The sequence below is a fragment of the Lagenorhynchus albirostris genome, chromosome 12 (assembly GCF_949774975.1).
Source record: "Lagenorhynchus albirostris chromosome 12, mLagAlb1.1, whole genome shotgun sequence".
Classification (NCBI taxonomy): domain Eukaryota; kingdom Metazoa; phylum Chordata; class Mammalia; order Artiodactyla; family Delphinidae; genus Lagenorhynchus; species Lagenorhynchus albirostris.
In genome coordinates, this window is record NC_083106.1 from 21,045,914 (window position 1) to 21,061,373 (window position 15,460).

Sequence of the window (15,460 nt, forward strand, 5' to 3'; positions counted from 1 at the left end):
ACATCAGTATGAAGAGAGTCTGCACGGGCCTACCTCTTCATTTTCTCTTTTTCTTTTCTTTTCACAGCACCAAAATCAAAGGTTCGGAAAAAGGAATGTCAGAAATCCTGAACTTGTTCTAATGAAAGACTCATGTTCCTGGACGACACTCTTGGACAGAAAGCTGTTGACATTGTTGAATCGTATGTTTATATATTGTCCTTAATCCATGGGAAAATGGTTTTTCATCATTTGCTCTGTTAAGGGAACAAATTAGCACTTTTAAAAAGTCTGACAACTGCAAACAACTCCTAGATTTTCCACAAGCTGGAAGAACATTTTTAAGAAGGGGAAAAATTAAAGATTGACATTTTAGAAATTAGTAAGCAGTGCCTGCTCTTCCTGCCAAAATCGTTATGCTCGGTCCAGGGAAGTGCTGACTTTCAGAGGATGTGTATATCTGGCCTCAGTTACCTGGTGTGTCTGCATGGAGCGCATTGCCCTGTGGACATCTGGTCTAGGCCTGGCCTTTCAGACTCGGACCCTTCATTCTTGTCAGCCACTATGTTCTCCCAGGGTGTGGGGGGCAGGATGTGACTTCCTTGGAAATTGTATATGAATCATATACCTATAGACTGTGATTCTATGGTCCTTAGAGCAGACTGTTGCTTTTGTAAAGCATTTAGAGAAAATACATACTGTTAAAACAAGTGCTTAAGTATCATTTAAAAATTACAGCATACTGCTATTGTAAAATCTTATTTATGCCTTCTTTGAAGATGAATAGTCTTAACAGTAAAAGAAATGCATAAATGGACAACTCCTTCTTTGTTATCGAGCAACTAAACGGTGCCAGGCTCTGTTCGTTCGCTGAAGCAGTGAGCAAAACAAAGAATCCTGCCCTCATGGAGCTCATATTCCAGCAGGAGGAGACAGATAATGAGCTTAACAGATTACACAGTATGTTAGAGGGTGATAAAAATTATGGCAAAAAGAAACAGAACGGGGTAGAAGGGGTGGGCGTGCCATTTGGTGGTGGGAATGCTGGTTGCAGAATTAGTTTCATCTGAAATCAAGCACAATTATTTCTCTTTATAAAAATCCAGATTTAGAATTTAAAATCTAAAATGTAAAAGGACTTCCCTGGAGGTCCAGTGGTTAAGACTCCTCACTTGGCACTGCAGGCAGCAAGGGTTCCTTCCCTGGTCAGGGAACTAAGATCCTACATGCCGTGCGGCGCGGCAAAAAACAAAAAACAAAAAGCAAAACTAAAATGTGAAAGTGTCAGCACAACCCTCAAAGGGTATCCACAGCAGGAAGTCCCAGGTATCCATGCTTCCTGACTGCGGCAGGGGTTGCCTCTGATGAACTGCAGCTTTGCAGAGCTGTGCCGGGATGCTCTGCATCTGCCCAGAAGGGGGCCTCGCTGTTCCACCAGAAGCCCAGCTCCAGGCCCTGGAGGGCAGCTCCTCAGTTGCATTTCTTCAGTGGATTTATTTCCTTGATGCAAAGCATCTGTATTTGTTGGTTCTGCCATTTGAGCGATGTCTCTGACTTGTTTGTTTTGAATTACATTACAGGCTGGAATGTAATTGTGGTAAAGTATTTTTATATTGCCAAGAGTAGCAGTTAATCACAGTTACATGCTTCAGAGGATTTATAATTGCTTGGTTTTGTACATGTGTGTTTTTATCTGCATTTGAGAAGTTTTATGGAGAAGAATATGCATGATTTTAAATCTATAATAATGTTACATGTACCTTCCCTTCAATTTCACCTACTTTAAAAATGATCTTCTCATTAAATTTTAGTGCTTTGACTAGGTTATTCCTTTTTGCCATTGGTCATGATTCATTTCTGCTTCTTATGCTTTTCTGCAAGCAGACTTCATTGCACTTATTGTCTTCGTGTCACTTTCTTGGGGATTATTGGTAGATAAAAACCCTGGGAACTTTTTTCTGGGGAGTACCACCCTTTAAGTCCAGCCAAGCATCTTATGTCAAGTAGGTTCTTGGTAAACATTTGTTAAATAAAATTATTGATTGAAATTTAGGGAAAAATTAATAATAAGGAGAATATCTGGGATAAAAAGCCAAAGCCAAATAGTACCCGGGTATTTTACCCCAGAGATAGTCACTACTAAAAGGATCAAGAAAATAATAAAACTAAAAAGAGGGAAGGACAGAAAAGACTTACCCACTATACGTATGTTCTGTCTTTGCTGTGTTTTGGAGAATGGGTAAGTATTCCAAATTCCTAAGGATGGCTGAAAATTTTAATTTTGGTTATTACTTTTTTGATTCTCTTTCCAGTGATTGACTTACAGAATAGTCTCTCCTAAATTTTTGGTCTTAGGCACAGTTCCCTCCATTGCTTTGGGGAACAATCAGTTTGGATGGAGTACTGAAGATGGGAGGTCAGCACCTCCAGCACTGATACAGGACCATTGTGGGCTCACAGATGTGAAGGCTGTGGGATTTTGACAGCAGTTAGGCAGTGGTGGTGAGGAGTTGAGGATGTATGATGAGGTGATCCTGCTTCCTGAGTGGCATATTCTCTAGCTACTTAGATGTGGCTTAAAATATTGAAATGCTGCAGTTAGAAAGATTGAATCCAATTGATTGATACTGATGTAGTGTGTCAAAGAGACAAGCTGAGAGGCTTGTTTTGTGTATGACATAATTCTGCAAGCTGTGGGATGCACAGAGGTTTTAGAATCACAGCCTTCTTTGGAGAAATTAGTGGGAAATGATTGCATCTAAGTTGCTGGGGTACCCAATGTTTACTGGTCTGCACCGGACTCTGCTGAGAATGGGTGGTGTGTAATGCTTTGGCACCGTCAGTCACTGATAAAAGATCATGTTAAAATATCTGTGTTTTCTTGTGACTTGGCACTCTCCCTTACTGTGTTGTATTTGGAGTATCATGGAGAGAAAATAGATGGCCAAGAACTCCAACGTAGGCAAGAACTGTTAATTTTTCTTTAAACTCTATTTGGAAATAACTTCAAACTTAGAGAAAAGTTGAAGAAATACCTATATATCCCTTATTCCTTAAACCTATTAACATTTTATACCTTTAGATTTGTCATTTGATATCTATTATTCTCTCTCTCTCTAAAAAAATGTATATATAAATATATATATAAATACATATATATCAATATATGTTTTTCTGAACCATTTAGTAGAAAGTTATATACATCATACATTCTTATACAATTCTCATATAATCATGGTATAGTTATTGACATCAGTAAATTTAACATTGATATAATACTTTAATATACCATTTGTAGTCCCGTTTTGTCTGTTGACCCCTTCACCTCCTTAGAGAATTTTCCCCACCCCCCTGCAATATCAGATCCATTCTGAGGTCACATATTGCATTTGATTTTCATGTATCTTTAGCTTCTTTTATTCTAGAACATTTCCACAGCCTTTCTTTGTCTTTTGTGACATTGACATTTTAAAAATAATACAACCCTTCTGCTCCACCTCCTTTCTTTTTATTTTTTTATAATGGTGTTTCCTCATGATTAGATTCAGGTTATGCATTCTAGGTGATATTATGTTCTTCTCAGAGCGTCGCATCTGGAGGCCCCTAAAGGCCATCTGTCCCTCGCTGGTGATGTTAATTTTGGTTACCTGGTGAAAGTGTTATCTGATTTCTTTGCCAAATAATTATTGTTTTTTTTCCCCTCCCTTGCAAAGAATATGCAGTCTGGGGAGAGGAACTGTTACATTTTTTGAGAGAAAATGTATTCAACATTGATGGAAAGGAGGGGGAAGAAAATTAATGACATATATTTCAAAGCAACTGTTAAATTATTTGATTGCGTTCCTCCTCTTTTATTACGTCTGCCAAAATTTATAAAATTCTTTACAAATTCTTTTCCTAATAATATTTTAAATAGGAATGTCTTAAAAATCAAAAGGCAGCCTCAGAAATAAGTTCTCTCCTAATCTTTTCCTCAGCAAAAGTAACAATTATATCAATTTAATTATATATCTGATAAGATAGAGTTTTGGGAAAATAGGTCTAAGATGTTTCTGGTTTCACAGATGTCCTATAGTGATCCGAGAGGATCTAGGTAGGTAGTCATTTGGCCATAAAATGTGAATTCTCTTGGGTTTCCATAGAGATATCTAGACTTAAAACGTTTTAAGCACTGCTACTTTCAAAATGACTGTCAGTAAAAATAGCAAAAGCCAAGGCTCTTTTTGAAAAAAAATTGAACATTTTTTTTAAAGTAGTGAGAGTCCTGGTTAAAAATCCACGTTGAAGCCAAAGCTTGTCCTTCCCAGTCATTCTGCATCAGCTGGCCTTGAACAGCCCTGGGGAGAAGAGCCATCAGGAACTGCTTTCCCTGCCTTTTGGCAAAGGAATGAGACTACATTGACTTCATCTATGAAGACAACTGCCAACTATTTTCTTACTCCGTGAACTGTTAATTGTGCGTGGTGAGGAAAGGGGTGATGGGTGACATTATTTTTGTGCTAAGACTGGCATGTGTTTTTGTGCTAAGACTGGCATGTGTTCCGGCAAAAGTTTGACATCTTTAGTATCTTTGTTTTTTCAAGTTGAGCGAATAAAAACGGGCTCGTGGGATTATTTCTCACCTGATTTTTAAGTGACCACTGGGCTCCATACCATGTGTCCATGACTACTAGGGAGACTTTGTGACGTGGTTGAAGAAGCATGAACTTGGAGGTCTGGAGCAGGGGCTGGCAAACCCAGCTTGCTGGCTGTTTGGGAACAACTCACAGGTTGAAAATGGTTTTACACTTTTAAATGGTTGAAAAAAATCAAAAGGAGATTTTAGTGACCCGTGAACATGTGAAGTTCAAATGCCAGTGTCCATAAATTAAGTTTTGTTGGAACATAGCCATGCCCATTTGTTTCTGTATTGTCTGGGGCTGCTTCTGTGCTATAGTGGCAGAGTCAAGTAGCAGTGACAGAGACCTGTGGTTCCCACAGCCTAAAATGTCCAGTGTCTGGTCCTTTAAGAAAATGTTTGCTGGCCCCTGGTCTAGAGAATATGAAATGTTGAGGTTGGATTTCTAAGGTGCTTATTCAAGTTCTGTGACTTTGGAACTGAGTCATGTGGTTCATTGTGCAGCTGTGGTGAATTGCTTCAGTACCGTGATTCTTTTTTCAAGTCGGTTTATGAATATGAAAGAGAGATCCAGGATACTAAAATATTTACCCTGGCTTAGAATATTTTGTTTCCTTACATATACTTTAAGGGAGTGGCAAGGAGAAAAGATAATTTATCATTTTATTTGGGTTTAGACTAAAAAAGCCCATTTTATTCATGATCCTCATATAAAAAAGATTATCAAGTATTTATCACTTTTACTATAATGTCAGAAATCTATTGGACCCTTTTAAAAAGCAGGACTTAAACAGAAACTACCTCTATACCATCCCCATCACTGTGCCTTTGTCAGTTTTCTTGGGGAACAGGCTTGGTAACCCTTTGGTGCTAGAAAAGACAAAAAATAAACATTTATTAGGTATTGTGTGTGTTTGTGTGTGTGTGTGTGTTTGTGTGTTTTAACCCAGCATTGAGTTCAGGACAAAGCCTTATGCATAATAGACAGATACTATGTCTTAATTCTAAATTGCATAGTAAAGAAGTCTTTGAGGCAGACTTGATGGAGAAGGAGGGACACTAGCTGTGCCCTGAAAGGCAGGTAGGATTTGGGAAGGCAGGTGAGAGGGTGAGGGCTGCATATGCGATACTAGAGTAGGGGAAAAGCAGTGATGTGAAGATCCAGGCCAGGAATGCTTGGGCCAGGTTACAAAGATCCCCTACTTCTTTCTGAGAAGGAGTCTTTTTTTTTTTTTTTTTTGCGATATGTGGGCCTCTCACTGTTGTGGCCTCTCCCGTTGCGGAGCACAGGCTCCGAACGCGCAGCCTCAGCGGCCATGGCTCACGGGCCCAGCCGCGCCGCGTCCTGTGGGATCTTCCCGGACCGGGGCATGAACCCATGTCCCCTGCATCAGCAGGTGGACTCTCAACCACTGCGCCACCAGGGAAGCCCGAGAAGGAGTCATTTTTCATTCTCTTTCTGATGTGAGTGATTTCATACTCGTCCTGGAGTATGAGTGGTTTGGGGTAGGAGATTGCCAGGGAGCAAAGGTTCTGATCCTACTGTCACTGAGGAATCACACATCACTAGGCAAGATTTGAGTTGTGGGCACAGAATGTGTCAGTAATAGATGCTAACATTTACATTGAATGTGTACCAGGCTCTATTCATATGTTACCTCAGTAATCCTCATATCAACCCTAAGAATCAGTACTGTTATCATCTCCGTTTTACATCAAGGAAACTGAGGCACAGGGAGGTTAAGTAACCTGTCCAGGGTCGCAGAGCACTAAGTGATTGTATCAGAATAGGCTTGTTTATGCCACAGGAACAGCCCTTACATTTTAGTGGCTTAGAACAAAGCTTTGATTCTCTCGTGCTTTACTTCTTGTCCATCTCAGGTCAGGCCAAGGGCTTAGGCCACCATCTGGGACATCATCAGTCACGGTGGCAGGGAGATGAGCAAATGGCGAGCAGGGCTCTTGCTTTGGAGCAGGGCTTCCCACTCGAATGTGCGTGTGCATGGCCTGGGCAGCTTGTGAGGTACACATCGTGAATCAGGAGGTCTGGGGTGGGCCTGAGATTCTGCATTTCTAGCAAGCTTCCAGGTGGGTCCTATACTGCTGGACCATGGGCCACTCGAGTAAGGAGGGCTTACTGACTTTTGCCCAGAAGTGAATCATCACTTCTCACATAGGAATTAAAGTAAGTCACACAGACACGCCCAACTTCAAGGTGGCAGGAGATGTAAGGCACCATCTACCTCAGGAGGAGGAGAATGGGAGTATTTGTGAACAGCCCTAATGAAGAGCAAAAAAATGTGAAGTTAGGATTTGAATTCAGGCAGGCTGTCTCCAGAGTGCGTGCTTTTTTTTCTTTTTTTTTAAAGGTTTCGGTTTTCACATTTATTTTCCTAGATTTTATTTTATTTTTTAACCATTTAAAAAAATTGAATTGTAGTTAATTTACGATGTTGTGTTACCTTCAGGTGTACAGCAAAGTGATTCAGATATATCTACATATCTATATCTATTCTTTTTCAGATTCTTCTCCATTATAGGTTATTACAAGATATTGAATATAGTTTCCTGTGCTACACAGTGGGTCCTTGTTGTTTATCTGTTTTATATACAGAAGTACATTCTCTTAATCATCACTCTGTACAATCATGGGTGTGGGTCTATTCGCTATGGAGAAAGGGCAGCACGGTGGTAGACAGCCAGTCAGGGTAGCCCTTGAGACTGATAGGTTGCTGTCAACTTGTGTGACAAGTGTCCGGTGTCCCAGGCAGCTTCGTGTCAAAGGCAGCAGTTCTCAACATGGTGTCGCAACTCTGAAATGTTTCAATCCATTTTTTTCTTAATAATGTGCTGACATCTCTGAATTATTTATTTTTGTTCGAAGCATACCTTAGAGTGGATTCAAGCCTTTCCCTCTCTCATCTAATATTGTGCCGTGCTTTCTTGTTTTGGAGAAAGGGTGGGGTTAAAGCCAGTATTCAGGGAATTGTGCATGATCCTGGGAACGCCCACGGGTGTGTGTCCATACACCATTCATCATGTGTGTTTGCTGCAAAGTGCTGGAGTTGCTGGGCTGGAGGAGTCCTAGGCTTGTGGTCAGCACAGCAAACTCAATTCCCAACTGGCGGGGGCTGAGAAGCAGCTTCTCTGAGCCTGCAGCCTATGCCCATTCCTAGAAACTTCTGAGATTGTCCTTGACAACTGCCAATTGTGGGAATGAATGGTGGATACCAGGCCCACGTTAGAGTCTTTATTTTATTTTATTTTTTTTGCGGTACGCGGGCCTCTCACTGTTGTGGCCTCTCCCGTTGCGGAGCACAGCCTCCGGACGCGCAGACTCAGCGGCCATGGCTCACGGGCCCAGCCACTCCGCGGCATGTGGGATCTTTCCGGACCGGGGCACGAACCCGTGTCTCCTCCATCGGCAGGCGGACTCTCAACCACTGCGCCACCAGAGAAGCCCACGTTAGAGTCTTTAAATGGAGAAGAGAGACCTGAGTTCCTTACAGCACAGAGCCAAGTGAATGGCACACCTCCTTTGACCTTCCAAAAAGGTCACAGAAAGCACCCCAGCCCACTTGGCAGCCTGTTCCCAGGCTGAAGTGTAGACAAACTATTCAGAAACATCGGTTTCAGCAAGGCCCTGTCTGCCTTATGGAAAACCTGACTTGCAGATGATACTTGGAATGAAATGATTGTTATTCCACCATTAAAAAAAATCCTCTCAAAAAGGAGACAGAGGTACATTTCAGTTTTACACAATAAGAGATAAGATTTCAGAATTAACCCATTACACTAGTTGATTCAGTCAGCAATTTAACTAAGCATGAGGGAGAAAATGGGCCTTGACAGCTTTTCTCTTGGAAAATCAAGTTAGCCATGTTGAAAAATGCTTTCACCCCTGTCCACCTTATCTATCATTAATCATGGGACGAACTGGAGAAACCAGAGTTTCTCCAGAGACACTTTTGTCACGTAATGCACGTAGTTCAATTAAAATATGCAGATTAATGCAAAGTTAATAATTAAGGGCACATAAGAAACAAAGTCTTGCTATTTTTATTAATTACTTAGACGGGAAACCTACAGTATGACTTTCTAAAATTGGTGGAACAGAGTTCTACGGCTCGATCATTCCAATCCTAGTCCTAGAAGGTACTACTAATGATCTTTCTTGGCTGTTAGTGCCCTTTGGAAAAAGACCTATTCCTCCATCAGTAATCCTGACTTCACAGGAAAATACTTTCAACTTTTAATCTAGTCTGAACTGGCATCGCTAGAAAGCCATTTCTTTCAATGACATTTCTATATTGGAGGCCTAAGTAACTTAAGGATGTCAGCTTGATTTTTGTATCAACGACATCACCATCCTGATTCAAATGCTAAACAATTTCAGGAAGGATGAAATTTCTTCCTGACCTGACAGGAAACCCATTTTCTTAGTGATGAGCTCTGCTGACACGACGGTCTGGGGAACCCAGCATGCCTTGCACCTTTATTGGTGGATTTCCTCTTCAGGTAAGCCCGAGACAACACACGGTGTTTTTTCTTTTTATCCTAAGCCCATTTTATCAACTTCATCAACCTCAAGCATTACTTTACTCTTCCCTTCAAAGTCTTGGAGGCTCCATGAAATCTTTTCCGATTACTCCAGCCCACAATGACCATTTTCTTCAAATTCCTACTTAGCGTCACATAGTTTAATACTCATTTGGTGTCTAATTACAGTAATTAGATTGTAATCTCCTTACAAGCAAGGATTTAGCCCGATGCTACGCCCAGGGGCGGGTTTCGGTCAACTCTTTCGGAGTGACGGATTTGCAGTTCTGGATGGTTTCCAGGAAGCAGGACAAACATGCGTATTAGCACTGCCGAGAGAACGCCGTGTCGAGAGAACGCCGTGTTGGCTGGCTGAGCGTGCCCGCTACCTCTGAGCGCTTTGGTGGATCGCTACCAGGCAGCTGGGCAGCCCAGGTAGCGTGACTTAGACCCCTGGCGATTTCCTCCAGCTCTTCTCTTCTCATTCGGACTGGGGCTCAAAGTTTCCCATTTCCGGGTTTGAGAAGTCAGGAGGACAAAGCAGGAGAGGGACAGAGAGGTAAAACATTTTAGATCTGCTTTGCTAGTACCTAACCTTCCTGTGGAGGCATCACAAATAAAACGAGGACACATCGCACATTTCAGAGCGAGGAAAATGTTGTGCAGAGATTGATTTATATAACTTTTTTTTTTTGCTAGATTAGTCCAGAATCTGGATTAATATTTTAATCATATTCTCTTGAGAGGAAAAGGCAGCTGGTGAAATTGTTGGAGGTGACACGCCAATCTACATAGAAACCAAGTGTGGCTTGGAGACCACCATGGAAATAATAACTTCAGTCATTAAGTGGATAATGAAAGGAAGAAAGAAACCAGATAAGTTTTCCGGTTCAAGAAGTTATTTTTATTATAAACTAACCTTAGGGAGACCATAAGCTTTATTATTATTTTAACATTTAAATTCAAATACTGATGGATTTATCTTTTCACTGCTGATTACTCTTGGCAGCAGCAGAGTTAGCAATGAGGGCTATAGAACATCTTTCATCTTTTTATTTTTAAGCTGCCATTTTAATTGTGTACATAAGCTCAGTTGTGCAGGCAAAGCATGGCAAGGAGCACACAGTGTCACAATTCGTGTCGGGTTTGTTTTTTTTTAATTTTAGAATTTTATTTATATTTTTATACAGCAGGTTCTTAGTAGTTATCCACACAATTCGTGTCTTGATACACAATTTCTCTCTCCCCATGAACTTGGCTTTCCAAGGCTGGAATTCTAACAGTTGGTACAAAGTCACTGGCATCCTGGAATCTAAAGGAAGAGGGCTTTTTCTCTCTCTCTTGCTCTCTTTTTTTTGTTTGTTTCCTTGCAGACCTGGATAATGCCAAGTCTTCACAATGGGTCTGTAGCTGGCAATAGCAATAAGTGTCTGGAATATGCTCTGGGAAATGCAATCTTTTGCTTGGTAACTGCCCTCAGGTGGAAATTGATGTTTAGGTTATTACTGGGAATTTGTTTGTGCTTTAGAATTTTGTGGGATTAAGGCTGGTGCTGTGATATTCTCATTTGTTCTGTCGACCCTTAGGTATTTCAGAAAAGAGGGAAATGAGAGTCTTAGGGTTGAAATGATCAAACTTTGGAGGTACTAAGGCTCTATTCCAATTATACTGGCAGATGGCCCAGCATACAGATTCTACCCAAAGGCCCAAATACTGTCTCTTCTGCCTGGAACTGAGTTAGTAGAAAGAAATAGGGTAGGGCAGAATTTTGGACTGAAATTTCTCTGTGGCAAGCAACAGATTGAACTGATGATAGGAGAAAGTTTGTATTGTTAACTTTTACAAGGTGACAGTCAATTTCAGGAATTTTACAGGGCTGGAGTGTTATTTGGGCTATATTTTCATCTGGTGCTTATCGTTCACACTGCTTGGTTGGATAGCACAGCTGAGCAGAATCCAAGATGAGAAAGAGAATGGGGGCTGATGGTGGCATTGGGGCTAATGGAATTGATGTCCTGACCTGTTCAGCAGCTTTGGGGGCTACAATAGAGAAGCATTCGTAAAAACCGTGAAGGAATGATGTAGCAACTCCTTGACTCCTGGATGATATGGAGGAAGAGAATTTAGGAGAGGATATGGAAGAAGGGCCTCCATGAAGGAGAGGGTAAGACTTTCTCTGGCTTCTGTCCTGATCTCCTTTTCCTAAGGAGGACAGCAACTCTCAGAGTAGACTATGGCTCCCATGGTTAATTTCACTGGCTTAGTAAGAGAAACAGCCAAAAAAGGAAGAATGTTGGTGTCTAAAAGAGAGCAAGTCACTTGTCTATTCATGCTACTGGTTGGTTAGGTGAAGAGCATTGATTTGTCTTTGTGCTAATGGACAGAACTGCAGTGCAAAGTTAGAAGTCACTTTGGACTCTTTCTCATAACTCTTTTTTTTTGCGGTACGCGGGCCTCTCACTGTTGGGGCCCCTCCCGTTGCGGAGCACAGGCTCCGGACGCGCAGGCTCAGCGGCCATGGCTCACGGGCCCAGCCGCTCCGCCGCATGTGGGATCTTGCCGGACCGGGGTATGAACCCGTGTCCCCTGCATCGGCAGGCGGACTCTCAACCACTGCGCCACCAGGGAAGCCCCCTCTTTCTCATAACTCTTATGAGAACTAGGTGAGATAGCTTGGGAGCCGCTGAGAAACATCACTCTCGGCATTCATCCAGGCCTTGTATCTTCTTCTCTCTCATGAGTGTGGCTTTTCCTCACCTTGGAGTATAAAATCTGAGATTCAGTTTTTGTTCTGTACTTAGGATGGATATAGGTAGTTCAATACTAATGGGCTGTTTTGTATCCAGGCCAATTAGGCTCACCTGGTTAGATAGCGGCGTTCTCTAGCATGGTTAGAAATGGAGCTGACAGAACACAGACTCATCTGTGAGAATAACTAGTAATTGCTGATATTTACTGACTTTATTGTGTGCCAGGCACGGCTGTAAAAGGCGTTGCAGCTATTATGTGATCCTTGCAGCAACCTGCGGTGGTTACTGTTCTTTTTCCCACTTAAGGAGTGAGTTAATGTATGCAGAGTTTAATGTGCTCAAGATGGCAGAGCTAGTAAGGGGCAGAACCAGAATTTAAACTCTAGAGGCACATTTCTTCACCATTATACTGAACTATTTCAAGAAGATTACCCAAATAGGAAAAGAACCAAAAGGATGAGGACTGTTTTTCCCTGCCCAGCCCTCCGCTGGAGCAAAACTCCGTAACTCGGGTTTATTCATGAGGCTAGCCTTTGGCTTCCCTCAGTAGGTCATGAATTTGAATGTCTGTCTCTACTCTGTGTGTGGTATTTTGGTTTGGTTTTGTTTTGTATTTTTGAATCTTCCTTGTTTTTTATTTTTGAATCTTTACAAGGTAAATCTTATAGAAGGAAAAGAACTGTTTTGCTTATAAGATCAGATCCCAGGATACTCACAAGCTTAAAAAATACAGCTGGACCATCTGCCTGGTTCTTTGCAAAAACTAGAAGTAAAACTGCATGATTTTGTAAAAACTTTTCAGTGAGACAGGTCTTGTTCAGGATCCGCAGATGAATTGCCAATACCTTTGCATATTCTGTAATCCTTCCTCCAAAATAACAGTACCTATTATCACTTTTACTGTTATAATTATCATTCGGTTCTGTACTAAGTGATTTACGTGTATCTTCTCACACTGACATGTATGTGATAGGTACTACCATCATGTATCAGTTATCTGTTGTCACAGCAATGTTATGTAACAAAACCCCACAAAACCTCAGTGGCATGCAAAAATAACTATTTATTGCTTATACACGTGGGGTGATTGGCTAAAGAGATCTGCCAGTCTTGGCTGGATTGGCTCATGACATGTAGGATTTGGCTCACTGAAGACTGATCTAGCCTGGCCTTGGCCGGGATAAATGGGGCAATCCAGCTCCTCCATTTGTATCTCCTCCTCCAATGGCCTGGGCTGGGCATGTTCCGTTGTGACTGGAGAGCTGCAAGCTCTGAACAAGCCTAATTGCATAAGTCCATTACAGCCTTCTTTGTGCAACATGTCTGTTAATATCTCAGACATGTTGGTTAAAGCAAGTCACATAGTTAAATGTAAGGATGTTAAATAAGTCATTCCATCCCTGTAGAGAGCACTGGAAAACGGCAGGGCAAAAGGTATAGATATAAGAAATGATGAACAATTGGGCCCATTTTTGCAATCTAGGACATGTTCGCTTTTTCAGATGGAGAACATGAGGCTTAGACAGTAAGTGTCTTGCCTAGGGTCACATAGATATATGAAGTGACAGAGCTTGAATTTGAACCTGGGTTTGTCTTTTCTCAAAGCTGGAGCTCTTAATGATGTACTATAAATGCAAGCTTTAGAAACTAGATATGCCTCCAACTCCTTTCCAGATATAAGCCATCATTTAACTCCCTCATTATGCCTTTTAACCAATGAAGACAAAATGCAGCTGTTGATATTATATCATGAAAATGCGGTGAGGAGTAATTAGTGTTAGTAAATTCTCTGAAAAAGTGCTAGGTATTATGATCAAAGAAACACACAGACTTTTAAATCACTGCCTGACCTCATTTTACATTGTGTAGTCTTTCAGATCTCTCTTACCTGCCATAGTTTAGAAATGTACTGAGTTTAACATTCCTTAATATTCTCACTCCTCTCTGCCTCAAATCATCCTAGCAATGCCCCAATCTGCCTATACCAGCAGTAATTATACATGAAAGTTATACCCTATACAAATTGCTTTTACAAAAATGACAGTAATATCTTTAAGATTGTCTGGAAAGTTGTATGTTTTAACAGTTGATAAATGTGGACTCTTAGCTGATAGAAAATTTAGTCTTTATATCAACTGCCCTTTCTTTTTTTTTTAAATAAATTTATTTTTGGCTGCATTGGGTCTTTGTTGCTGCACGTGGGCTTTTCTCTAGTTGTGGCGAGCGGGGGGTACTCTTTGTTGCGGTGTGCGGGCTTCTCATTGCGGCGGCTTCTCTTGTTGTGGAACACGGGCTCTAGGCATGTGACCTTCAGTAGTTGTGGCACTCGGGCTCAGTAGTTGTGGGCCTTAGAGTGCAGGTTCAGTAGTTGTGGTGCACGGGCTTAGTTGCTCTGCAGCATGTGGAATCTTCGCGGACCAGGGCTCGAACCCGTGTCCCCTGCATTGGCAGGCGGATTCTTAACCACTGCGCCACCAGGGAAGTCCTCAACCGCCCTTTCAACAGATGTGTCCTAGCCTAGTTTTGCTTTGTAACTTGCAGCTACTGTTGTTGTTCATTTTATTAAGTCAATTTCATGGCACATGTTTTGAAGAAAGTTGAAAAATTTTATATACTTCTGTTGACCCTAAAAGCAAAACAGCAGAACGGTACATTCAAGCATGCGGCTTGAATGCAACAATGCATTCCTAAAAAGGTAATTTCATGGTGTACCCTTTGGCTCTTGGTCTCTGGTCTTGTCCTGGACCATTGACAATATAACAAAGACAACTTCCTGCTTCTCAGGAAAAGGAATTTTTTATAGAGCTGTGAGGAGCACTGAGGGTCCATCAGGGTCTTTGTGAATATCCTGTGGATCAGTAAGATTTTGGGGATCACCTTGGAAATTCAGATTTAGGAAGGGAGAATTTAAAGAAAAGGGAAAATTTGGAGAGAAGTGATACTCTGAAGATGAAGGGACATTGGTTCTGGAATGAGGGGAAAAAACAAGGCTGATAAGTTTCAGTCAACATACAAATGACTGGGGGAGACTGAGAAATTCAATTCAGATTCTTTGTGAACATAAAAATTTGGGGAACTTGAGTATGGGCTGTATCTCTTCATTCTAGCACTTACCACATATATGGCACTCCCCTGCTCTCCCACAAGACCATAAACTCACTTAGGGCAGGGACTGTCACTGTGTCTTGAGTGGTGTAATCACGGGATAGACCAATGCATTGCACTTAGCATGCACTACATAAATATTTGTTAATCAAATGTCCCAGAACCAGCTAATACTTCTGTTGTTTTCCTCTAGCAAGAACTCAAAAACTGCCTTTATCTTGTGTAACAAAAGAATAACCCATGAGTTGGATGTAACGTGGGAATTAAATAAAACATAATACCACAATTTATTTAATTGTGTCTGAAGGAAATGTTTCTCAGTGTGGTAGAGAGAAGGAAGGAACATCACTGTAAGTCAGGGGACCTGTCTTCTCCTTGTTGCTCTGGTTTTGATCTTGGTCACATGATCCATCAGAAGCTTCCCCATTTATATTTGAAAGTTTTTCAGAATTATAAGTGCCAAATTGAT

At 41.4% G+C, this 15,460-nt stretch overlaps 1 protein-coding gene across 7 annotated transcripts in view; it reads left to right on the plus strand.

Moving 5' to 3' along the window:
* The window catches only part of ADAT2 (adenosine deaminase tRNA specific 2), a 145,360-nt gene that overhangs the window by 20,865 nt on the left and 109,035 nt on the right, over positions 1–15,460 (plus strand). For 4 of the 7 annotated variants that reach the window (XR_009543864.1, XR_009543865.1, XR_009543866.1 and 1 more), the window contains exon 6: positions 68–182. Coding sequence is in view for 1 of the 7 variants with exons in the window: in XM_060168085.1 (XP_060024068.1) it covers positions 68–111 (44 nt within the window). In the remaining 6 variants the exon portion in view is untranslated. Of the gene's footprint in view, positions 1–67; positions 1,755–7,918; positions 7,986–15,460 lie in introns of those variants that run through there. The other 3 variants (XR_009543868.1, XR_009543869.1, XM_060168085.1) reach the window with 3 other exon arrangements.